This window comes from Muscardinus avellanarius (genome assembly GCF_963383645.1).
Source record: "Muscardinus avellanarius genome assembly, chromosome: X".
Lineage (NCBI taxonomy): Eukaryota > Metazoa > Chordata > Mammalia > Rodentia > Gliridae > Muscardinus > Muscardinus avellanarius.
In genome coordinates this window covers 25,877,938-25,905,021 of record NC_137792.1, presented here as the reverse complement: position 1 = coordinate 25,905,021, position 27,084 = coordinate 25,877,938, and the positions used below count along the sequence as shown (strand labels likewise).

Below are 27,084 nucleotides of genomic sequence, written 5' to 3'. Positions count from 1 at the left end.
TTGAACCACTCAAGAGAAAAGGAACAATGATTACAGGTAGAAAACGTATAAACAAAATATAATGTCAGGATTTCTCCTGAATAGAGTAAGGTGATTGTGTTCAAAGTTGAAAAGGCATGTGTTATACTTTTGATCTGTAATGTCCCCCAAAACCTCATAATTCAGCAATATTCAGAAGTAACATAATTGAATCATGAGGACTCTGACTTCCTCAGTGAATTAATCCACTGATGAATTAGTAATTTGAATGGGTTTGTTGGATAGTAAATGTAGGCATAGAGGGTGTGCCTGGAGAAAGTAGGTCACTGGAGGACATGGCCTTGAACTATATCTGTCTCTGGTCCCATCCTTTGTCTCCTTCTCTCTCTTTCTGCTTCCTCTGTCTCCTTCTCTCTCTTTATTCTCAGCTGCCATGAGCTGAGAAGCTTTCCTTTGCCACATGTGCCACCATGATCATTCCTGCCTTGCAGCCAGTAAACCACTAACTGAACCTATGAAGCCATGAGCCAATTAAACCTTTCCTCCTCTCAGATGTTTTCCTCAGGTATTTGGCCATAGTGATAAAAAGCTGAGGCAACAGTATGTTTGGGGAAGAGTTTGAAAATCATTAACTGCCAAAATAAGGAACCTCAAATCTATATCTTCAACTAAAGGGAGAGATGGTCATTAATGATTATTGAGTACAACTCTGTCCCATTAAAGATAATGCACTCAACTTCTTCTACCGCAAGCTCACCTGAGGGAGTTAAGTGACCTGATAGATTATTTGCCTTAGGGAGTGTTTTTTGAGAGAAAGATTTGGCTCTAATGGGTATTTGGTTTGTCTCTCTGGAAGAATGTACCAGAATGAATAAAGGAACAATTAGGTACTTTGATCCTCCCCTGTGGGCACATGCAAGGAATCCTAGTAAATTCATGTAGAAGGGAGGTACTCCTGTTTAACTATTAAGTTTTTTTTAGAAAGGTCAGTCTGGTAACAGTGCAGAAATTAAAGTATTTCAGGTAGAAAATAGAGATCTACAAGCCAGTTTGAGATTTTTTTTCCAACAAACTAAGTGATAATGGCCTAAACTAGTCTCCTGTCATGGGACTGTGGAAGGAGAAGCTGGGCATATGGCATTATAATGCAAGATAAAGAGTTTAGAATGAATACAAAGCAAGATAAGAGCTATGAAGCATGGGTACTGTGAGAATTATGGGCTCTGTTCTACAAAGGTGGACATGAGCTTCAGTTACCACACACCACTGATATCAGATAGCTTGTAAGTCAGAAAGCAGATCATTAAATCAAGGTCTTCCAACCTTTAACTTATTTGCTTTACTCTGTCACACTTGATTTCAGTTTTAGACCTAGTAAATTTGATGTGAAAGCAGATTGAGATTGGGGACAAAATGTCAACACAGAAGCAATCTAATTTTCTTACTACTAGTGGACATTGTCATCTGTGTGGATTGTAGTAGAGCTGTTTCTACTACTGGGATGTAGACATCTATTTCCAAATCTTAAATATACAGAAAAGGTTTACATATCAGGAATCCATTACAGAGTTACTGAATGAGATTCTGTGGTATGGTGCTTAGATGTGCACATTAAAACAAAACCCCCTACTGGATTGATTCTGCTCTATGTTCTGGTTAAGAAAACTATGGTTAATAAAATAAGTCATATTTATTTAACTAAAATAAATTTTAGTTCTTTTCACTCTTAGAGACAAGGCAGGTTTCAAAATCAGTTATAGTAAAGAAATCTACTGATATTTACCCTTTATTTTATGTTATTACTTTTCTCAATTTCCTTCACATATTTGTTCATCACTTGGTTATGATGGACTTCACTTTTTTCAAATATTACTGATGAGATTTCTCCCTCCAAAAATCAATAGGAGCATGCTAATTTTATTTATTCTAATATGAAAGCACAAAAATGAATGTGGCCAAAAAAGGTTAAGAAGTTAGTCTGTTTTTCAAAAGAGTAGATTGTCAATTGAAGCAGAAAATTATATTCAGTGCAATGGATTTATGCGTTGTTTTAGTCTTTTCCAACCAATTTATAAATGCATTCTTATAAAATTGAGATTATTACAAATCCCGTGCTAAGCAGCTGAAATAATGTGTCTATGCCAAGGTCATATCTAAAAAGTTGGGAGGCACAAACTACAATGTAATATAAGTTTATGAATGAACTCTATGTATGTTCTGACTTATTCCAATAACTTAATTTTTATTTCTTACCTAATATTGTCTTAATTTTTAACTTTACCTTTGATAGTGTTTCATGCATATTCATTGCTTGAAAGAAATTAAGCAGACATTATTGTAAAGTCAATATTGAGCCTGGTAATGAAAATGGTTAAGTTAATTAACTAAATGGCAACCCTCACTGAACTTATTCAAAGCTATTTCCCCTCATGATGTGTTTTCCTGAAGAAATCATGCATAAAAATTAAACTGTTATATTCTATTGTTCTATGTCAGCCTCTAAATTGTTACTTTACATGTTACAACCTGTTGTTTGATGAGTAATTATGACGATTTAACGATGGCAGGTAAAAGATAAAACCCTAAAGGTTATTTAAACTGGCATTTCTTAAGAAAATAAATTTTAAAATATTTTTCTATCAGAGATTCAGTTGTTTTAAATATTAAATAAAATAAAGCTTAATTTATACTTTAATATATAAAAGTAGCTCCAAATCATAGAAAAAATCTTATTTTTTTCTTTTTTATTTTATTTTTACATTTATAAGAAGTAACCATGCCTTCAAAATATGACAAGAAACAAAATACACATTTTAGCAGTGCCTGTACTAAAATGGTTATTTTAAGACACAGAATAAGATTGTTTTCTATACTTGATAAACATAAATAGCTTCAGGTTGTGGAGCCTGAATCATAGTCTACTTTTTAGTCTTCTTTCATTCTAAGAATAAAATAATACAAATACAAAATTTGGTATAAGCATGAGTATTTTTATTAAAAGAAATGATGACAAATTATTATTTTTGAGTATATAAAATACCATAAATATCACAAAATTAAGAAAATTTGCAGAATGCTTTTTCTTAATTAACTATATCTCTCTAATACTATAATGTGTATGTAACTTGAAAATATTTCTGCCCTAATATGTCTGTCTGTATTCTCTTAGTGCTTCTTCAAATGAGAGGATCAAAAGGTGATTTAGTCTTTCCTCTAGAATGGGTAATTAAAATGTGAATATTAATACTGATAATTTAGAGAAATTAGTTTTCATATTTATAATTCATTATTGGTGATTTATTTAAAGTAATTATCATTATTGTCAAATTTTAAAAGAAACTGTCACGTTTTTTCACATATGAATGATAGTTTGAGATAATTTCAATATATCTTGTGCAAGAAAAATATTTTCAGTATAGTCATATACAAACTTTATAAAGGAAAAGGTAGCATGCTAACAAATCAAGCACTATCTTTACTTCTGGAAGAAATGGAGAAGGGTAAAAAGTCTTAGTTTAAGTGCACTTAAAAATTAAATATATGACAAAAACCTGGAAGGACAGATGTTGATCCTCAAAAGTTGGCATGAAAGAACAAAGTTAGTGAAAATAGGAAAGAAAGAATTTCCCCAAAAAAGTATACCTGGTTATGGAGAATCTCCTAAGGCAGAGTAAGCAGAGAAATGTTGACAATGTGTGAAGGAAATTTCCATCCAACCCAGCCAAGACAGAGGTGATGCCAGCCACCAGGTAGCTGCTACAGATAAAACATTTGGGAACCAGTATGGTCCCTGCTTTCACTGTTACTGGTGCGTTGTTTCTTTGGGGGAGTACTGAGGATTGAACCTAGGGACATTTTACCACTGTGCTATATCCCCAACACCTTTTAAGTTCCTGAGGATTTTGCTAAGTTGATGAGGCTGACCTCGAGCCTAAGATACTCTTGTCTTAACCTCCCAAATACTGAAATCAAAGTCATGTGCCACCATGCCTGTGGGGTTTTGCTTCTTAATGGGTTCAGGTTTCTCTTTAACTCTAATTCTAAAGCCTACTTTGTTTAAAATCTAAAGTTTTTATCTCTAGAAAATAAATTCAAAATCTCATGTGATGGTGCACACACCTCTTAAACTTCATATTTTATAACAACTGGCAATTTTTCAATAATTATCAAGCATAGAATACCTATACTTTAAAGCATAAGTATACCAATGATAGTGCTCAAAAATATCACTAGCAGGTATTCATTGTCTTTATGAAATTTAATTTTAACTGGGCATTTTATATTTTATCTGCCAACCCTAGTCATAAGTAACTTTCCTCTTTTCCAAACGCTGTCGAACTGGGGCCAAAACCCACCTTTCATGAGCTGCCTGGAATGGCTTTGCTTTTTCTATTATAAATTTACACACATTTCAACTGGGATCTCCTCCATGATACCATCCTTCACATCTGCTACTTGTCTCTCCAGTCTTTCTTTAGGAGACAATTCTAGATAACATGCCTTCAGAGTCCTTTGTGTCTGTCTTTATTAGAATATTCCCCACTTGTGATTTAATTATATATTTAAATATCTTTATTTTATTCTAGAAAAAGTGCTCATTGAAGGAAAGAATGATTACTTAGCCTACTATCTAGCATTTGTACAGATATAAATCAATTTTCTTTCAACTAGCAACCAACTCAACAGTTTTTTTTAAATGAATGAAACCAATTTCAAAAGTTCTATTTAATGTCATGTTTTATCTGCTAAAAACAAAAGCAATCAAGAATTCTGAGTAATTTTTGTAAAAGTATTAAAAAGGAACATAGCTTCAAATGTATAGTTCTTATTCTGGCTTTGGTTCCTGCAGACATTAGGAAAAGTCCTAGTATCTGTTGTGAAGAGTCATATCACAATTAAAATAATAAAAATGTCAGTCCATCTGAAGTGCAGCTAAGACAAACATGAGAAGGAGGAAGGGGGAAGAGAATGGGGTGGGATTTAGGGAAGGGCTAAATGAGTGGTATGTCCATGTATGTTTCTATCATTTTGTACTCCATTAAGATGTGTGCCTACAATGCACCAATAATTTTTTTTAATTAAAAGGCAAGATATAGACTGGAGAAAATATTTTCAATGCATATATGTGACAGGATAATATATAAAATATATAAAGAACCCTAACAACTCAATAATAACCCAATTAAAAATTAAGATACAACGCCAGGCGTGGTGGCGCACGCTTGTAATCCCCACGCTTGGGAGGCAGAGACAGGAGGATCGCGCAGGTTCGAAGCCAGCCGCGCGCGCTGGCTTAGGAGACCCTGTTTCCAAATATAAAATGTAAAAAGAGGTCTGGGAGTGTAGGCCGGAGGTAGAAGGGCTTCCAGGAACCCCAGTACCAAAAAAAAAAAAAATTAAGATACAGACACTTCACAAAAGGTGTATATATGAGCAATACACACATAAAGAGATGTTCAACATCATTAGTTATCACCTACAACTAGACACCACTACACTCCTAACAGAATGACCATAAGTAAAAGATTGACAATGCCAAATGTTGGAAATATACAGAATAATTAGGAATATCATACATTGCTGGTAGAGATATAAAACTGGTCAACCCCTTTTGAAAACAGTTTGCTAGTTTCTTATAAAAGAAATAGATGGTTACCATGTGCCCTGCCATATGTCCACATAAAGGTTTATTCATAAAGAAAGCAAATTGTGCAGTAATGGACAGCTTCATGTGGGTTTCAAAAGAGTTTCCTCTTCATACACAGACTGAAAAATGAATTAGAAATTGCAAACTTAAAAACATGTTCTTAATTTGACTTTCAGAGGAATTTTTCTTTTTCGTTAGTTCACAATACTGCCCAAATGTCCCAAAGCTTCTGTGGCCTCCCCTTAATACTTGAGATTGCCTGCATTTCCCTTATTTGTTCCTGAAAGTAGTGGCTTTTCAGGCCTGAGAATGATTGTGTCTTAGCTCTCTCTTGGAAACCAGAGCCTAAAATGTTGCCACATCATCAGACATATATTTGCAAACTTAGCCAGAGATAGGAGATGGCTCTGAAAATCTTGGGCTAGACAAAACTGTTAGCCATTTGTTGTCATTCATTATGGTAGGTCCATTACACAGATTATCTGGCAGATATTCTAGTTATAGAGAAAAGATATTTAAATCCTGTAAATAAATGGCTGAAATACCAGTAGCTGATTGTATGAAGCCTGTATCCAAAATTGCTTTGCTAGACTTTATTATTTTGGTCATTATCTTTCTGTGAAGAAAATTAAGCTTACATCTGTTTAGGGTGACAAGGTATCCTGTTGTCATGGAATTTCCCACATTTTAAGGCTATGTCACAGGCTCCTAATAAACACTTTAAGAACATCTTTTGTGTTCACAGGTATCCAGGTATCAGGAAAACAGTGTTTAGCTCCTTTAAACTCTGTGGCACACTCAGAACTGTATACATTACTCTTGTTCTCCATCAGAGACAAAATTTATTCATAGAACATTCAAGTTAGATGGAACCTCAGAAGCTTGTCTAATATAATTTGTGTGATTTTCAGTGGAGAAAATGGAGTTACAAAGATAATCGTGAATGCCCCTGGATTATACAAACAGCAGCAGGGGTGGTAGTGGAACTGGGATAACCTGACTCCCATTTTCTGTTACTCTCCTCTCCAGAACAATACTGATGTAATCTCTCAACTTATACTTCTCTTTCTCAGCCACATTCTTTCTATTTCTTCCCCTTGATTATGATACAGGGAAATCCACCTCCCGATTTCCTGGACTGAGACATGGGAAAGACATGTCTCTTTCCACATCTGTGCTTCCTCTTTCTCTTATTGTACAGTGACATTATCCATGTATAGCCATTCCTTTGTGAAATACCTGCCTCTTTAGACCAGAAGTTAGTGAAGGGTAGGATTGCATAGTGTGCAGCCTGGAGTCCAAAAATATTAGACAAAATTCTTCAAAACTGTAGAGCTCTGGTTTCCTGTCTTAACATGGTTAAATGGCAATGCCCAGAGTCTTTAGCATGACAGCTCAGTTAAACATAGAGGTGGAAATTTAGAAGATTAAATTAACACACAGAAGTCGACTTTTGAGTTAAAACATATTGAATATGGCTTGTCCAAGATAAATTAATATTTGGCTCTTTCATACAGCTTGCTTAAAGAATTTGTTCAGTATTTATTTAGTGAGGTTAAAGGAAATTAATTGTATATTAATTAAAACACTTTCACTCATTTACTCTTACTTTTTGATAAAATAAGGAAATAAGAAGATATACTTACTAAGTCATGTGACATATATGTGAATTATCATTTTAAATAATTTTTTATATTCCCAATTGTACTGCATTATTTTGTACTATTGCAATCCAAAATAAATATAATGTAACTCAAACATGTAATTTTAATCCTAATAGCCACAATAAAAATAGTAAAATAAACAGATTAATGTAATAACATTTTATTTAACCCAGTATATCTAAAATGGCTTTATAATTGTAATTGGTACAAAAATATTAAGATATTGTGCATTCCTTTTGTCTTTTACTACTCCTTTGGAATTCAGTATGTATTTTACACTTAAATCCCATCTTTATTTCAACTGTGTTTCACCTGTTCAATAGCTGCATGTGGCTAGTAGCAAGCATATTGACCAGCAAAGTTCTTTGAGCATCAAGGTTAGTAATAACTTACATAATATAATAAAGATCATTTTTAAATTTAATTTTTCTTTATTATATGTTGGCATATTTTTTAAATTGTAAGAATTTTAGGGTTTTTGCTTTTTTCTTAGCCACATAAATTTTCAGAAATCAAGATAATATTAAGTAATAATACAGATAATTGAAATTTTCTAAGCATCTGCCACTAACAATATTCAAGAGTCAAATTTCAACTGACTGCAATTGCAAGTTTCTGCTATCTGGTGCCAGATGGATGGCCCAGGAAAATAAGACACTTGTATATATAGTTGGTCCTTTTATGAGCTCTACATACCTAGATTCAACCAAGTAAAGTTTGGAAATTATTGAAAAAGTGGTATCTATAACTGAACCTGTACATTTTTTCTTTCAATTCTTCCCTAATCAATATAGTATAGCAACTACTTACATGGCATTTGTCTTGCTTTATTTATTGAACGTCATCTAGAGACGATTTAAGGTATACAGGAAAATGTATGTAGCATATATGCAAATTCTATGCCATTTTCTATAAGGGACTTGAGCTTCTGTCAATGTTGGTATCCACAAGGAGAGTGGGAATGTGATAACTATTTGACCACAAGCTCAGTCATAGGCCATGAGTACTGTGGATTTTTAAAATCTCCCCCATTTAGAGTGTTATCACAACCATTTTCCAAATCAGATGAGCTTCCTGAGGATACGTGAGTTAATAGAAAATACACTTAAAAGTGTATTTTCTAGTCCTACACTGATTCACTGGTACTGCCCTTAACCACTCAACTCATAAAACAGTTCTGGGAAAGAAAGGGACAGGGAAAATGTGGATGGACTGCAAGGATGACCACAACTCCGTGGTCATCTAGAACGGAGGTTGGCTTTACCTTTCTGAAAAGGTCTAAGGAGCAAATATTTTAAGCTTTGCTGTCCTCAAAGTCTCTGCTGTTACTACTCAATGTTGATCTTGTAGTTCTAAGGCAGCCATGATCTGTAATGACATAGCTGTGTCCCAATAACTTTCGATGGACACAAATTTGAATTTTATATAATATTTATGTGTCACCTCTCTTTTTATTTTTTTTCAATTATGTTCAACATACAACCATCCTTTGTTCTGAAAACATAAAAAAACTGTTGGCAGCTGGATTGGACCTGCGAGCCATATTTTGCTTCCCCTTGCTTTTGACTCTTGTCGAAATGAGCCAGTAGCAATAATTTAGGAAGGAAACAAAAATTTTTTGGCCTCTTATTTCTGCCATGATAATTCTTTTTTTATTTTCAAAGAAATTATTATTTTCTTCTTCATAGTTATTTTCTGGAGTCTCTCTCTTTTATTGTGTTTTTTTCTCTTCTAGCTAGCAGGAGAAGAGTTCTCTCACAAACTAAGTTTTATTCTCTTTTCTCATCCGGTCCACACAATTGGTAAAATATCAAATTAGCATATTCCGGAACTACTTTCTCCTATTGTTGTGAACAAAACTAATATATATCCTCTCTAAACGTCACCATCATGTTACTTTTTATTTGTCATAAGATTAACACTCCCAAGGACATTGATTTTTTTTCTTTGTTGGGCATGTTTCATTTACTGGCTAGTACAATATGCATTTTACTTCAACATATAAATAACAATGAAGCATCAATTCACAACAATATGGAATATTTTTTAACTTTTTACTGGTGCATTAAGTCACATACCTTAATGGAGTGCAAGATGGTAGAGGCATACATGCACATATCACCTAATTAGCCCTTAGCCAATTTGCACCCCATTCCCTTCCCCTCCTTCCTTCTCATGTTTGGCTTAGTCATTGACTTTGATATGTTTGTTAATATATATCATGAACATTAGAGAATTTCCTACTTTGCCCCTCCCATCCCCTTAGGTCACCTTATTTGCCCATCTATAGTATCTCCTTCCTCTAAAGTTCTTCTTATGACCCATTTTCTCCCTAGCTTTCACATATTAGGGAGAGCATCCGATTTCTTATTTTTTGTGACTGACTAACCTCACTTAGCATAATGTTCTCCTGTTCCATCCATTTCCCTGTAAATGATGTAATTGTGTTTTCTTTATGATTGAGTAAAATTCCATTGTGTACATATCCCATGGTTTTGTAATCCATGGACATCTTGGCTGGTTCCATAGTTTGGAACTGTGAATTGTGCAGCTATGAACATAGATACACCTGCATTAGTTTGGTAGTTTGGTTTCCATTCTTCCTGATAGATATCCAGAAGTGGTATTGCTGGATCATATGGTAAGTTTGTTCCCATTCTTCTGAGGATCTTCCATACTGTTTTCCAAAATGGTTGTACTAGTTTGCAGACCCACCAACAATGTAACAGAGTTCCCACTTCTCCACACCCTCGCAAGCATTTGTTGCTGTATTTTGAATCATTGTCATTCTCATTGGAGTTAGGTGAAATCTCAGGGTAGGTTTTATTTGTTTTTTTTTGTGGTACTGGTGATGGAACCCAGGAGCATTATACCTCCAAGCTACACCCCCAGTCCTATTTTTTAATCCTTTTATTTTTGAAACAGGGTCTCACTAAGTTGTGAAGTGCCTCGCTAAGTAGCTGAGGCTATCTAGGAACCATGATCCTTTAGTCTTAGTCTCTCAAATGTTGGGATTACAAGTGGGTACCACCATGCCTGGCCTAGGTAGTTTTGACTTGCATCTCTCTGATTGCTAATGATGTTGAGCAATTTTTCATTCACTTATTGGCCATATGAATTTCTTCTTTTGTGAAGTGTCTATTTAGTTCAAAGAAGACCTTAGAAGATGGAAAGATCTTACATGTTCATGGATAGGCAGAATAAATATAAAAATGGACATATTTCCAAAAGTGATCTATAGTTTCATCATAATGCCCATTAAATTACCAAGGTAATTCCTTACAGACATAGAAAAATCAGTCCTTAAATTCATTTGAAACAACAACAAAAAAAGAGAATAGCCAAAGTAGTTCTCAGCAATAAATACTATGCAGGAAGCCTCACAATACCTAACTTTAAACTACATTACAAAGTGATAGTAATAAACAGCAATGTACTGTCACAAAAACAAATGCATAGACCAATGTAGCATAATAGAAGACTCAGAAACAAATCCTCACACTTATAGCCAATTACTTTTGGGCCACAGAGTAAAAATCATACACTGGAAAAAAGAGAGCCTGTTCTATAAATGGTGCTGGCAAAACTGGTTAACCCTATGCAGAAAAATGGATATAAACCCCACTTTTTCACCCTGCACAAGAGTCAATTCAAGATGGATCAAAGAGTTGGAAATTAGACCAGAGACCTTGAGCTCCTTGAAGAGGGCATAGGTAGGTCCAACACCGCAACACATAGGCACAGGTAAAACCTTTCCCAACAAAACCCCAAAGACACAAGAAACTAAAAGGCAGATCAATATGTGGGGTTGCATTAAACTTAAGAGCTTCTGTACATTAAAAGAAACTATAAAGAACCTCAACTGAGAGCCAACAGATGGGAGAAGATTTTTGCCACCTACTCCTCTGATAGAGGATTAATATCTAGACTATACAGAGAACTCAAGAAACTCAGTACTAAGAAAATAAATAACCCAATCAAAAATGGGCAAGGGAACTAAGTAGATAATACAGAATATTTTACAGAGAAAAATATGAATGTGAGGTATATGGATTATTCCATTTGCAATAAAAGTGCTTTTTAATCAATATTAAGCATCACAATAAAATGGTTCCATTTTGATAGAGGCAAAGAAATAGGACTCTTTTCAGTGTGGTGGTTTTCTTTCTTTTAGGGAATGGATTTTCAAAAACAAGTATGCTAGCCAGATATTATTGGCAGTGTAAACAACATTTCGTGGTCATGTGAGCCTACCAAATTATTATATGTATTGAACACACCTGAATTCTTTTTCTTTTTTTTTTTTTTTGCGGTTCTAGGGATGGAACCCAGGGGCATTCTACTTCTGAGCTACACCCCCAGCCCTATTTTTTATTATTTTATTTTTGAAAGGTTTCACTCAGTTGCAAAGGGCCTCACTAAGTAGTAGCTGAGGCTGCCCTCAAACTGCACTCCTCCTGTCTCAGCCTCCCAAATGCTGAGATTACAAGTGTTCACCATCATGCCTGGACTTATTTTCTAAAATGTTTCAATATGCTTTAAAATCATAAAAATTAGGCCACTGTGTTCAATTCTCAGTACTATATATATATATATATATATGTATATATATACATATATATGTATGTATGTATATGTATACATGTATATGTATATGTATACATATTTGGTAAAACATAAATAAGCTCATATATATAATAAGCTCATATATATGTACATATATATACATATATAAACAAGTCTTTGAGATGTATTCTTACTGAAGCAAATACTGTAATATGGCTTTTAAGCACTGCCCAAGGTATTTTTTTTTTGCAACAATAATATATTTGTTTCCTATTTGTGCTGTCCAATACGTGGCTTTTGGGGGGAGGGATACCATGGACTGAACCCAAGGTCATTCCGCCTCCAAACTATACTCCTAGCCCCAGCCTGTGGTGTGTGTGTGTGTGTGTGTGTGTGTGTGTGTGTGTGTGTTAAAATAGGGTCTCACTTGGTTACTGAGAGTCTCACTACTTGCTGAGGCTGGCCTTGAACCTAGGATTCTCCTGTCTCAGTGTCCTGAGTACTGGGTTTATAGGCTTGCACCATCATACCTGGCTCTGTATGGCTTCTGAAGATTAATATTGTGAGTAAAAGCAACTAAGGAAATTATTTTTATTGTATTTAATTTCAATTAATTTAATTTGAAAGTAATATTTAGATAATTAATTAGTTTTAGTTTACTTTTTTAACTTGTGCATGTATTTACATTATTTGGACAATTTTATTTTCTAGTAAGTTAAATTGTTCCTCAAGTGGAATTTCTAAAATAAGATATGTGATCATGTAGTATATTTTTCTTTTTATTTATATTAAAGTAAAGATAAGATTATTATCTTTTTTGCGGGTCTGGGAATGGAACACAGGGGCATTTGTCCTCTGAGCTACACCACCTGTTCTATTTTTTGTTCTTTAATTTGAAACAAGGTCTCTCTAAGTTACGGAGGGCCTCACTAAGTAGCTGAGGCTGTCCATGAACCACAATCCTCTGGTCTCAGCCTCCCAAATGCTGGGATTACAAGCATGTGCCACCATGCCTGGCTTAGGGATAAGATTATTTTTAATTCGATTACTTATACCTCAAAGACTAACTTAATAAGTATCAAAGTATTATAATTTATTACGATTCCTGCTTTGGGGATAGTGTTACACAGATCATGGCCCCAGCTATACCATTCCTAGAAATCTCCTCAAAGGAATTGAAAACAGACTACCATAATAATACATGAATATCTATGTTTATAACAGCAGCATTCATAACTGCCAAACTATGGAACTATCCTAGGTGTCCATCAACAAATGAATGGATTACAAAATTATGGAATATACACAGAATGAAATTCTACTCAGCCATAAAGAACAAAATTGTGTCATTTGCAGGGAAATGGGTGGAACTGGAGAATATTTTGCAAAGTGAATTTAGTCAGTCACAAAAAGTAAAATGTTGAATGTTTTCCCTTATATGTAGAAGCTAGGGAGAAACTGGGATGCAGGAGGAACATCAAACAAAGAGGAGAAACTTTAGTGGATTGATGGAGGGAACCTAACTGAGGGAGGCAGGAAGGGGGAAGAAGACTAGAAGAGGGAAACACTTCAAGAGACATGACTTACATATACACAAATTTATCAATGCCAATCAGGGGGTGGGAACAGGGAGGGAGAGGGGTGGGAACAGGGGGAGGCTCTCCAAATGCTATGTGCATATATGCCTCTATTGTTGGAAACTTCATCGTGATGCATGATTACAAAGTACCAATACATTTTTTTTAAAGGCAGTGCTCCCTAAGATTTGGTAAGACCTTTTGTCTATCTACAATTTAGCTGCTGAGGTTGTTTTAAAGTTAGTATGGCTGAGAAAAAGGGAGAGATAAAAATACAGGGTTAATTTACAAGAACACATTCTGTGAAGTGTGTATATACCATATAAAATTACATTTTTAACTTTATGAGTTTTATTGTCCTCAGGGTTTAAACAGTATGTGATCAAAATCACATTATGTGGTAAAGAGTATGTGGGTAGGGGGATAGTTAGGCGAGCATCAATCTCTATGACCTCCATTTTTTAAGATAAATAGGAGCTGTTGAGGTTTGAGCAAGTCAGTTTCACCATTTCACTTCATTTGTCTAATGCCTCAGAGAGTCATTACAGGGCTGCCTAACTAACTTTAGGATATGTGTGAGTCAAGGTGAATAGTCACAAAGTATTTTCCATGTGCTATGTGTATTGTTAAGGATGTTTAAACTGTGAAGTTAGTTGCTTATCCTGCAAACTAAGAAATTAATGAACAAGAATACTGCTCATGAACACCAAGGTTTATTGAAAAGCCAATATGGATTTAGTGTGGTAATAAGGACAGAACACTCCAAGGACTACAAACCTATTTATTGTACATCAAATTTTACTGACTTTCAAATTTTCTACAAGTGTTCATTTACCTCATTGTGTATTATACATTTGAGATCTTTAGAAACAATAACAAAATCAAGGTGTGGTAATGAACTAGTTATGCAATAAAGCTAATGTATACTGTGATTCGAACCCAGAAAGTCACTATTCACTTAAGTGTAATATTTACTATTATATTTTCTTATAATTAGAAACAGTATATGAAATGTAAATCAATGACTATTTTAAATAAATTTCACATATCTTCAAAATGAAATCCACTTACATTTAAAGTAAAATATCAATGGTTATTTCATTGGTAGGTGACTAACCTAAAAGTGATTTATGATTGCTAGGTGTAAAATTGTATATGGATTTATAATTTTTCAATGTCTGGTGGTATATGACTACAATGCATTTTAGTTATATATATTATCAATATATATTTATATTTTATATTAATTATTATTTTATTAAATTCTCAGAGGGAAAGAAGATGAACTATCACCTAGTTAGGAATATTTTACCATGAGACTAGTTGTAAAAAATAATAGAACATTATACTTTGGAATATAGCTCTCCTAAGTCTGGTTCTCTACTTGCTTTAATTTATTGAGATTGTAGAACATATGAGGCAAAATGAGTTCTCAAGATATTTTTCCCCACAAAGCTTCTTTTACTTATTTTTAAATACTTTTTTTATTGGTGCACTGTAATCTCACATCATTATATCGCTTAAAGCGATAGTGACATACATGCACATAGTACTTGGCAGGCTCCCCCTGACTCCCTCTGCACTTGTTCCCCTCCTCTATACATGATATTGAGATTGACATTAGCAATTTCACATCGTATGTAAGTTTAGTGGAAGTGTTACACCTTCATTGACTCCACCCTCCCCCTGCAAAACATCCACTGGTGTTTCTCCTCCATTATCTAAAGTCCCTCTTGTATTTCAATTACTCCTTAGATTCTGCATATGAGAAAAAACATATGACCCTTCATTTTTTGTGACTGGTTAATCAGACTTAACATGCTCTCCAGGCCCATCCATTTTCCTGCAAATGACATAATTTTATTCTTCTTTATTGCTGAGTAGAATTCCATTGTGTGCATATCCCATAATTTTGTCGTCCATTCATTTGTTGATAGATACGTAGGTTGGTTACATGATTTAGCTATTGTGAATTATCCTAATTTAAACATGAATATGCATATATTACTAAAATATTCAGATTTCAATCTCTTTGGAGAGATACCCAAGTGTGATATAGATGGATTGTATGGTGGATCCACTCAATTTTTTTTCAGAAATCCCCACACTGATCTCCATAGCAGCTGCACTAATTTGCAATCCCACCAACAGTGTAGATGCGTTCCTGTTTTCTGATATCCTTGCCAGCACAGTGGTAAGCATAGCTGCCTTCCAAATATTTTATCTTATTGTTTAAAGGGTTTTTTTTTTTTTAGTCTTTTTGGAACCAGGGATCGAACCCAGAGTGCCACACCTGCAAAGCAGGCGCTTTGCCACTGAGCTACATCCCAGCCCCCCTTCCAAATATTTTATACCACAGATATTTTACCCAAAAGAAGATAACAATCTATATAAATTAAATAATTGAATATCACAAGTATTTTTACCAAAAGAAAATGATGGTCTTAATTAATTAAATAATTGAAATTATTAATTTTGAGAAAAATTTTTGGTCGGTAGTAAGAAATAATTTAACATGTATTGCAGTACACTGTTAATTAGATTTTTGAAAATACAGGAGTGTTCGTATTGAAAGTTTATACCTAATCATTCAATGATCAGCTTCCATTAACTAAAGAATCAATAAAGTTTTATACAGGAGCTAGGACAGTAGTTGGAACAAATAATCAGTAGTTAAATATTAATTGAATTAATATTAATTAATATGGACAAGGTTAGTGTTACTAATGCTGTGTTTCCAGTAATATAATCCATGACATCAGTGTGAATGACAGAAAGTATATCAATAGCTAAGTATGTATTTCTTAGTCCTATAGACCATACCCTCTCATACTCCTGTGTTACTCAAATAAAATTTCACCAGTCCAGCTGCCAAGCAATACCTGATTTGACTATTCTAATAAATTTGGACATTTACAAATGGGCTAAAATAAGCACCAGAGCTAGAAATGTTGTATATGAGAACATTAGTAACTTTAAGGGAGCTCTGTACTTTATATTTTAAGTTTTATTAAGTTAAGTTGGTATAGGAACATGGGCAAACTAGTTCAGCCACTATCAAGATCAGTGTGGAGATTCTTTAGAGAACTGGGAATGGATCCACCATATGATCTGGCTTTACCACTCCTGGGTATCTTTCCAAAGGGGTTGAAATCAGAGAACTACAGTAACATATGCATACCCAGGTTCAAAGCAGCACAATTCATAATAGCCAAATTATGGAACCAACCTAGGTTTCCATCAACAGATGAATGGATTGCAAAATTATGGGAAATACACACAATGGAATTCTACTCAGCTATAAAGAAGAACAAAATCATGTCATTCACAAGAAGATGGAAAGACCTGGAGAACATTAAGTTAACTGAGATCAGTCAAGCACCAAAAGAGAAGGGACATATTTTTTTTCTAATATGCCCAAACTAGGGAGTAATGGTGATACCAGATGGATTTCAGATAATGGAGGGGAAACCTCAGCAGAGCTAGAATGAAAGGGTAGGAGAGGAACAAGTCTAGGTTGATTAATGGAGAAGCTACATTCAAATATGTGTAAAAGCATGAATGTAGCATGGTCAACCTGGACAACTCATTGTTGGGAGGGGGAAGGGGAAGTGGGAGGGCACCAAGCACTGTGTAAATTTATTGCATTTTCAATATAATCCACATAAAAGACAAAATAAAAATTGTACACATTAATGGGGTAATATATAATGCTCAATCTATGTATGTATTATATATTTAAATCGGGCTAAAGAGATCTATCTGACCAAAAAAATTTAATTTCTTTATATTATAAACATAAAAAAATTCTTTCTTCTGGCTTTTTAAATGTATGGTCCATTGTTATTATGTAGAGTCACCCTACTATGCCATAGCATACCAGAATGCCTTATTCATATTTAGCCATAATTTAGTGCTTATTGATCATCCTCTCACCAACATTCTCCCTACTCTATCCAGCCCCTAGCAATCACCACTCTCATGAGTCTACCTAGACCATGCCACAGTTTATCCATTCTTCTCCCACAAAATCAACTTTTATTAGATTCAATATATTTCACATATGAGTGAGAGCATGTGATATTTGTCTTTCTGTGCCTGGCTTGTAGATCATTATGTTTCTCTTAACATAATGATCCTCAATTCTATCCATTTTGTTACAAATGACAGGATTTCATTTTTGATGGCTGAATCATTGTGTCTTGTATTATGTGAACTACATTTTCTTATCCATTCATCAGTTGATGGATGCTTAGGTTGTTTCCATTTCTTGATGATTATGAATAGTGCTATAGTAATCATGGGAGTGCAGATGTCTCTTTGACATACTGGCTTCATTTCCTTTGGATATATTCCCAGTGGTGGGATTTCTGTATCACATGCTACTTCCATTTTTAATTTTTTGGAGAGCTTCCATACTCTTCTCCATTATGTCTGTAGTAATTTACATTCGTACCAAAAAACTGCAAGGGTTTCCTTTTCTCCAAATTTTTGCCAGTACTTGTTATAATCTTATTGGTTATTGCCATTCTAACAGGAATGAGGTGTATCTCTTGTGATTTCAACTTGCATTTGTCTGAAGATTAGAGATGTGCATTTTTATATGCCTATGTTCATTTATATATATATATATATACATATGTATATAACTTTTTAAGAATATATTGTCTTGTTCTTTGTTATGTGTCAATATTTACATGTAAAATATGCAGAAAAAAGTAAAATATATGTGTGGCATATAATTTATTTTTAAATAATGAATATGGCATAAATATTTTGATATAATAGAATATTTTCATGATATATATTTAAATGGATTAAATTTATTTCATTGTGTGAATGTAATTTGTTCTGTTGGAGGAAATTTTGTTTCATTTTATCACTAGTTTGATAGAATTGAACATTCTTATCTTATGTCTCTATACCTCTGCAATTCCCCTAGGAAAATTTATACAAGTGGAAATTGTGGGTTGAAGGGAGAAAATGTGTTAAAAGCTTTTAAAGTAGTTTCATCAAATCATTCAAATTGACCTATAAGAGATGCATAGAAATGTATGCAAGTCATAAAATTAGAAGTTGATTGATTTTATAAAAGTAGCATCCCTATGCTACTACCACTGATATCTAATTAAAACACCATATCCCATTAATATGCATAATTTTTGTGTTTTATGTATCATTTAATTTAAAAAAAATTTAAAAACTAGAACATTATCTCAAGAATAGTTTTCATGCTCCTTCACAGTTATGAACCACTCCCCAGTCACCACCTTTTAAAGTATGCCTTCCTTTTACTTCAATACCTAGATTGCCTTTGGCTCTTTTGAACTTAATATAAAGAAATCAGCTGGATGTGGTGGCACATGCATGTAATCCCAGAATTCAGGAGGCTAAGACTGGAGGATCGAGGTTTGCAGACAGCCTCAGCTACTTAGTGAGGCCCTCTGCAACTCAGTGAGACACTGTTTCAAAATAAATAATAAAAAATAGGGCTGTGGCTGTGGCCCAGAGGTAGAATGCCCCTGGGTTCCATCCCCAGACCCACCAAAAAAGGAAAAAAAGAAATCATCTATTACATGCCTTTCTGTCTGGTTTCTCCTGTTTAACAGTATCTTTGTGAGATTATTCTATACTGGTACATATGCATGTTTACTATTCTCTGCACCATCTTTTATTGTGTGAATATGCCAAAGTTTATCCATTCTGTTAATGAACATTTTAGTTGTATCTAATATAGAATTATCATGAATAATGTTATATGTGTTCTTTGTGGCATTTTAATATACTTGGGGGTAAAATATATATATTTGACTTTGGAATTAGCACAAAATAGTTTTCCAGTATAGTAGTTGTACAATTCTCCTGCAGAACAGTATAGGAAAATTCCAGTTGTTCCACATCAACCTTTTTTTTTAATATCTCTGGCAGATATGAATTAGGTATTACATTGTGTTTTGATACCCTGATGATAAGTGCCATTTTTATATTCACTTATGTGAATTCCTTGTACGAATTATTGGTCCATTTATAAATCAGTTTCTTTTATTATAGAAACAGGAATTCTTTGTATACAAGTTCTTTGTTGAATATATGCAATGTGAATATCTTCTTCCAACATAGGCCTGCTTTTTTCCCTTAACATTGTTTCTATTTATTTATTTATTTATTTATTTTTGTGGTACTTGATATTGAACCCAGAGGCATTCTCCCTTCGATTTACACCCCTAGCCCTATTTTTTATTCTTTATTTTGAAACAGGGTCTCACTAAGTTGCAGAGGGCCTCACTAAGTAGCTGAGGCTGGCCATGAACCTGTGATCCTTCCTGTCTCAGCCTCCCAAGTACTGGGATTATAAGCATATGCCACCACACCTGGCTTAGCATTGTTTCTTTCTTTTTTATTCTAAAACATGAACATAAATATACATTATTTAGTTCTCTTTTGTTTGTATCAGTTTTATAACTTTATCATTCATATATTATACACATATACACAATTATTTGACTCATTCTATATACTGTTTCTTGATGAATGAAATCCCCCTTACCTTTTCCTTATAGCTAATATTTTCTATGTATTGCTTAAGAAATAATCACTTATCCTGAAATCATTTCTTTTGGAGGTTTTATTGTTTTGCCTTTTACATTATTCTACAAATAATCTATACGTGTGTGTGTGTGTGTGTGTGTGTGTGTTGTATGAGTCAAAATTCATTATTTTCAAATGAATAGTCAGTTAGCTCAGTACTATTTATTGAAAAAAGCATCCTCTCTCCACTTAGTTAAAATGACACCATTATCATAAATTAAGTTACTATTTGTGGTTTATTTGTTCTCAAATCAATACCAAACAGATATAATTATAATAAACATTGTTATCTGGTTGCAAACATTTTTTAAATTTGTTCTTTATTATTTCCTTGGGTATTCTTGGTCCTTTGCATTTCTGTATAAATCTTAGAATTGTCATATCAGTTTCTATTAAAAATTACCTGCTGCAGTTTTGATTGGGGTTTCATTGAATTTATAATTTATTTGAAAGAACTGATATCTCTGTAATATTAGATCTTCTTGTCCACGAACAACATATATTTTTCTATTTGTTTAGTTTTTCCTAAATTTCTCAGTAATATTTCTAGTTCTCAGGGTAGAAGTCTTGTTTTAAGTATCAAATTATTCTTTAAAAATAAAATAAATTTCATATTATGTATATATATTTAATGATAGTATATTCCCATTAATAAACCTCAGTCTTTCTCCTCCTCTTCCCTTAAACCTTCTCCCTGGCTCAACTGAGATTTTTCTTATATTGGGATGGGAAAAATTGGGAAATGGTGGGCCACCAAGTGCTTTATGCATGTATGTCATTGTCAATATGATTTATATCATGATTTGAGACTATAATGCATCAGTAAAAGCACATAAAATAATAATAATTTGTGCTTTTACAAACATCATAAGATTTCTTATTTTTTACAACCTTGTAAAACACCTGTTCTGGAAGCCAAAATAATAGGCAAATGGTAGCATATAATTGCTGTTTTGATGTGCATTTTATTTATTACTTAGCGTTTGGAATTTTTTTCTTGCTTAATATTTGTTTGCATTTTTAAATTTTATCTATTTTTATTAGATTCTTTACCTTTTTCATTAGTTGAGATAACTTTTTATATAGTATACTATTACATTTTGTCTGATAGATGCTGCAAATATTTCCAATTGTCATTTGTTTTAATTTTTCTTATTGACTTTGACTTCTATATGAACTATACAATTACCATATTTAATGTTTTTAATATTATATTTTAAAGGTCTCCCCACCCTAACATATTATTATTTTGTTATTATCCTTTTTTCTAATATTTTAACTTCTCTAGAATATTTTTGTGTAAGGTATGAAGTGAATATATTTTTATTTTTAAAAGAAACACTTCTGTCTTAATATTAAAACTGCTACATATTTGAAATAACATTCAGAAAATGAAAGAATGAGAAAGCTAATCTTGTGTGAAATTAGGTCAAGATTTGGTTAGATACTAAATTAACACATAAGAGAACTAAATGTGTTTAATTGTTTTCATTCACCACAGGGATCATTTTGTATGAAGAACATGACTTTATAATACTTGAAAAAATATTAGGAAGAATTTCTAATGCATTTTACTAGTAAAGTGTTAGTGTTTATATTTTGAGGATGCAATGTAGTAAATACAAAAGTAAACTATTTTAAAACACAGAAAATGATGCAGAATGTACTGTTTTTCCACATTATAAATGATTCACATGTTTTTTTATGGTTTGTGTAAAACAATTCATCAGTACCTAGATACTGTGTGTGTGTGTGTGTGTGTGTGTGTGTGTGTGTGTGTGTGTGCGTCAGTGCGTGCGTGTGTGTGTGTGGTACTGGGGATGGAACCCAGGGGTCTTCTATCTCCGGGCTACACTCCTAGACCTATTTTATATATATATATATATTTTTCATTTGGAAACAGGGTCTCTTAAGCCAGCTGAGACTGGCTTCAAACCTATGCGATCCTCCTGACTCAGCCTCCCAAGCGCGGGGATTAAAAACGTGTGCCACCACTCCCAGCCCTAAATACTCTTTTGATGAGGAAGAAAAGCATGAAAAGTTATGTGTTAGAAGGTTTCTATTTCCTCCCACCACCATTTACTAAGTGTAATTAATTGTCATAGGAAAATAGCTAGAACCTTTTTGACTAATGCCTTGATATAGCCCAAGAATAACAATTCATAATTAGAATATATAAAGTGTTATTCCTCACCCATATTTTGTGGTAAAAACAAAAGTTAGCACTTTTCCTCTTTATGATTAACTGAATTATTTTGCAAAAATGATAGTATGTACATTGATAAAAATTTTTAACATATACTTATTGTAGTTCAGTGATAGTGACATGTAAGCAGTACTTGGTGAACTTCCCCCTGGCTCCCTCCCGATTCCCTCTCCTTTCCTATACATGATACTGAGACTGATATTGGTATTCTCACATATGGTCATAATATAAATGAAAATATTTTCTTTATAATTGTCCTCCCCAACCCCTGCTACCTTCCACTAGAACACCTCTCTCACTCCGCCAGGCTTTCTCCTTCAATTATTCTCTAGCTTCAGCATATGAAAGAAAACATATGACCTTAAAATCTACTACCATGGCTACGATCTGCCCTTCTTCACCAAGCTTGGATTGTACTTCCAGAAATAAATTCCTAGAAGTCAATGTCCTGGGTCAGTGTTAATGTTTACATTCATTTAACATTACCAAACTTTTTTTTTCCACAAGGGTTGCAGTAATATCTACATCTCACCAGTCATGTAGAAGAGTATGTATTTTCTCACAGCTTGCAAAGCATAGTGTGTTTTGGGAGTTGGATTTTTGCGAGTACAATCGTTGAAGTTGTAGTTTTCATTTCTCTCATTATGGCCAAGGCCACATTTCTTTTCATGTGGTTAAAATCCATTTATTTTTTCTATGATCTATCTTTATCTTTTTTCCAATTTTCTTTTGGGTTGTTAGCCTTTTTCTTATTCATTTGCAGGAATTTTTTTAGGAAAAATGTTAGGAAAAAGTGTTAGGAAAATTAGTTTCTTACCTGAGATATGAGTCACAACTTTTGTGTGTAATTTGTTACTTGTACTTTGAATTTGCCTATGGGTTTCTTAGTCACACAGATGCTTTGGGATTTTATATTATTCTGTTTACTAATATTTTGACTGTTAATTAAAGCTGTTTAACTTGAGGGTACAATTTGCATTTCTATGTAATTGACTTCCCTGGACATAAACTGATTCTTACATTAAAAAATTAAACTTGAATTTGGAAATTTCCTCTAATTCAATAGATTAAATAAAGGTCTATTATGTATAGAAACACAGCATATAGATGTCAGAGGTCAGCAAGGGAGGTCAATGTAAATAACAAACAATGTGGGAATACATGTTTGGATGTTGGGAAGCACAAGGCCTATTGTGAGTATATACCCAATGCCTCATCACAATTAAACTGAAAAGTTAGTCTCATAAGTCCTGATTTTATTATTCTAGGTATTAGTCAAATCTAATTTATTGCTCTGTCATCTGTCAGAAATTATTCTACCTCCATCATAAGGGAGGAATAGGTTGGAAGGGTGAGAAGGAAACCAGCAACCTCAGTTAAATACTATTCTAATTTCTGTGCTTGCATAGGAAGTATAAGTGAAATGAAAACTATTTTGTGATCAGATAAAAATAAGTTCATCGCTCAATTTTAGAGATTTTAGGAAAATATGATGGCTATTATCTCCAGTAGCTTCAGAATCTAGAGGCTTTTAGATGCTGTTAGTTGAAGCTGTAAAATGCTTTTTACATGTACTTGTGAGTAGAAAATGATCATATAAAAATAAAATGTTTAGTTACCCCCTTTTAAGTGCCAGAAAATAAATTGAGGAGATTATTAGATTATATATTACAGACATAGAATTACATTTGTGCTATATTTCCTCTTTCTCTCTCACTCCCTCTCTCTCACACACACACATATACACACACATACCACATAACACACACACACACATACACATACATAACATATAACACACACATACCATACATACACACACAATACAAATTCAATACCATAATTATAGTTAAAGATTTGAATTCATGAAACACAAATAGACTGGGTCTATTCAGTGTATATACTAATTTACTCAACTTTGTCATAAAATGCAAGTCAAGAAAATTAGTTACAGCATTGTGATTAATTAATTAATTGTGTACAAACATTCCAGGGTACCTGAGCAGTATGCTTCTTTTGTACCTTTGCTTACACAGTGAAAGGTTACCAGAGATTAGCCAAAATATGTACAGGTCATCTTAAACAGAAGCCACCACCGCCATTTCCCATCAATCTTTGGCGCCATTTTAGTCACATAGATTCAAAACCTATGTTCCAACTCATGGTACCCCAGTACAGGTACAATTACACACAATAAACACAGGCCTGACACTTCCCATTCATCTGAACATTCGTATTTTCAAGGATACAATGCTTGGGAGACTAAAGTCAGTTCCAGGCTGACCTGCTTCAGCCCAGGCTGGGGGTTAACCCTTAACTCATATATTCAATCAATTTTATACAATATGTGTATTTACATTATGTTTCAGTGTACATAGTATTTACAAATGAAAACATTTGTGTAATATTCATACTCCTATAAATTCATTGGTTGCTGATTTTGTCTGTGAACGCTTTTCTTCTTTATCTCACATTTCTTTGGTCCAGTTAAAGACTATAATGTTCATTAGAGAGTTCTTTTTAAAGAAAAAACTCTTCCAACATATGTGGCAGTGTTTAGTATATTGGTATACATATCTGGTAAATTATATGTTAGTATATTGGTATGCTTATCTAGTTACTTTTATAATGTTCTCCATTATTCATAGCATAATATAATTTTATATAATGTATATGTTCATAACATACATATTATAATGTAATATTATGAGTTATAATAACATGAGAAGTTGCTATTACAAGTTTACATTTTTTATTCTTGGAAAATGATTTTAACTCTTGGTACTCTAAAGAAAAGTACTTTTCCTCTTGCTAATCATGGCTCTTTATTTACACATGAGCCTGAGTAACATCAAATGACTCTATCGTTCACTATCATGCCAAGTACTGCTCTAAATTATTTGCAGGATTAACTTAGTCTTTACAGTAATAGTATACAAGACAGGGACTCTAATTGTCCCTATTCTATAAAAAGAGCATTGAAAGAAAAAGTTTGGCTAAATTATTAGGCCAAATCTAGCTAGAACCAGATTTAAATCCAAGCAGCTTAATCCTAGACTCCATCATGTACAAAGCTATATCAAACTGCTTACTGTTTTTCAACCCATATGTCATTATCTTTGCATAAAGTTGAGATTATAAATAGTACTTAGATCAGAGTATCACTGGTTATATTAAATAAGGCAATAAATATTTAACTTTCAAGTATGATGCTTGATATATACTAAACCCTTAATAAATGTAATCTATAGTCCTTCTGTTATAGTTTACTTGAATCCAAATGTTATATTTATTTTATTTATTTATTTTCATATTAAACCCATACACACACTACTACCGATCTTCATCTCTAGCTCTTTTAGTTAATTTATTTTGATAAAAGGTCTCAATAAAATACAAAAGCTAGCCTCAAATTTTATTTTCTTTTCATTTTTGGTACTATGGATTGAATTCAGGGGTATTCTACCTCCAAATTACACTTCCAGCTCTTTTTTAAAAAAATTTTATTTTGAAACAGGGTCTCGCTAGCTTGATGAGAGTCTCACTACTTGCTGAGGCTATCCTAAAACCTGAGATTCATCTGATCCTGGGCTTTTGTTCGATAGTAGACTATTGCTTTCTTACTTCAATTTCTTTTATTTCTACTGGTCAGTTTAAATTTTCTATAGCTTCTTTGTTCAATTTAGGAAGGTTATATGTGTCTAGAAAATTGACAATTTCTTTTACATTTTCCATTTGGTTATAGTTTTTAGAAGTAGTTTCTGAAAATCCTCTGGATTTCCACACCGTCAGTGGTAATATCTTTTTTAATCTCTCATTTGCTCTGTAACTTATAGTAATGATGTCAGTTCATAGCCCCACTTTTTGGTCTCCTTCAAAGAATGTGACCCTAGCCTGGTATCTCTCTCTATGCCGTCACCGAGTACCACCGGCACCTTTCCAGCTGTAAGCCTGGTTCTCTGGGCTCTCAAAAGGGACCTGCCAGGCATGATGGTATACAACTTGTAATTCCAGCATTTGGGAGGCTGAGACGGGAGGATTGCAGTTCATGGACAGCCTCAGCTACTTAGTGAGACCTTTTGCAACTCAGTGAGACCTTGTTTCCAAAAATAAAGAATAAAAAAGTCAGCTGGTTCAATTATAGTGTTGTTGAGCACTGTTCTGAATCTTTGCAGTAAACTACGCTGCCACTGCTACAAGTCATTGCTGGGGTCTATGCAGGATGAGCAGACCACTTACAGTTCTAATGAGCTGTAGCCGCGTACTTCATTTCAAGTGGTTGGCTTTTTTTTTTTTTTTTAAACTGGGGTCTCTGAAGGCCACAATGCTAGCAAGTCCCAGCACTGTGAGCCTAGATGGCACTACCATGGCCCCCACAGCCACAGCCAGAGGTGGGTGGGGTACTTTTCTGCTCTTGAATCTGCCTTCTAGCTTTGTTTCCACCACCTTTCAATTCTCAGTGCTATGTTAAAATTTATATTGGTTTCTTCCTTTTGTCAAGATGCTGTTTTCATGGTGATAGGAATCGAGTGTCAGTGGGACTGATATGTGCTGTTCCCTCGGTTGCGATTTCTCTGAAGTCTCTCATTTACCTTTTAAAATTGTTTTTCCTTCAGGTTTCTAGAACTTTACCTGAAAAACAAGGAGAACTTGAGGCTCACATAAAAGACCTTGGGCAGCTTGAAGAGCAGTTGGATCATCTGCTTTTGTGGCTCTCTCCTATTAGGAACCAGTTGGAAATTTACAGCCAACCAAGTCAAACAGGACCATTTGACATTAAGGTAGGGCCTTTTTGCTTTACTTATTGTTTTTAAACTATGGGAATATTTTTACCAGGTGGTATTGTTACTGTGCAGG

The 27,084-nt window shown here is 33.7% G+C and overlaps 1 protein-coding gene across 2 annotated transcripts in view; it reads left to right on the top strand.

The window, feature by feature from the left end:
- Nucleotides 1-27,084, top strand: part of DMD (dystrophin) — a gene marked incomplete at both ends in the record, with an annotated part of 2,101,015 nt that overhangs the window by 1,261,341 nt on the left and 812,590 nt on the right. For both annotated transcript variants that reach the window (XM_080719244.1, XM_080719243.1), the window contains one exon: nt 26,844-27,008. In XM_080719244.1, the coding sequence (XP_080575370.1) occupies nt 26,844-27,008 (165 nt within the window). The remainder of the gene's footprint in view (nt 1-26,843; nt 27,009-27,084) is intronic.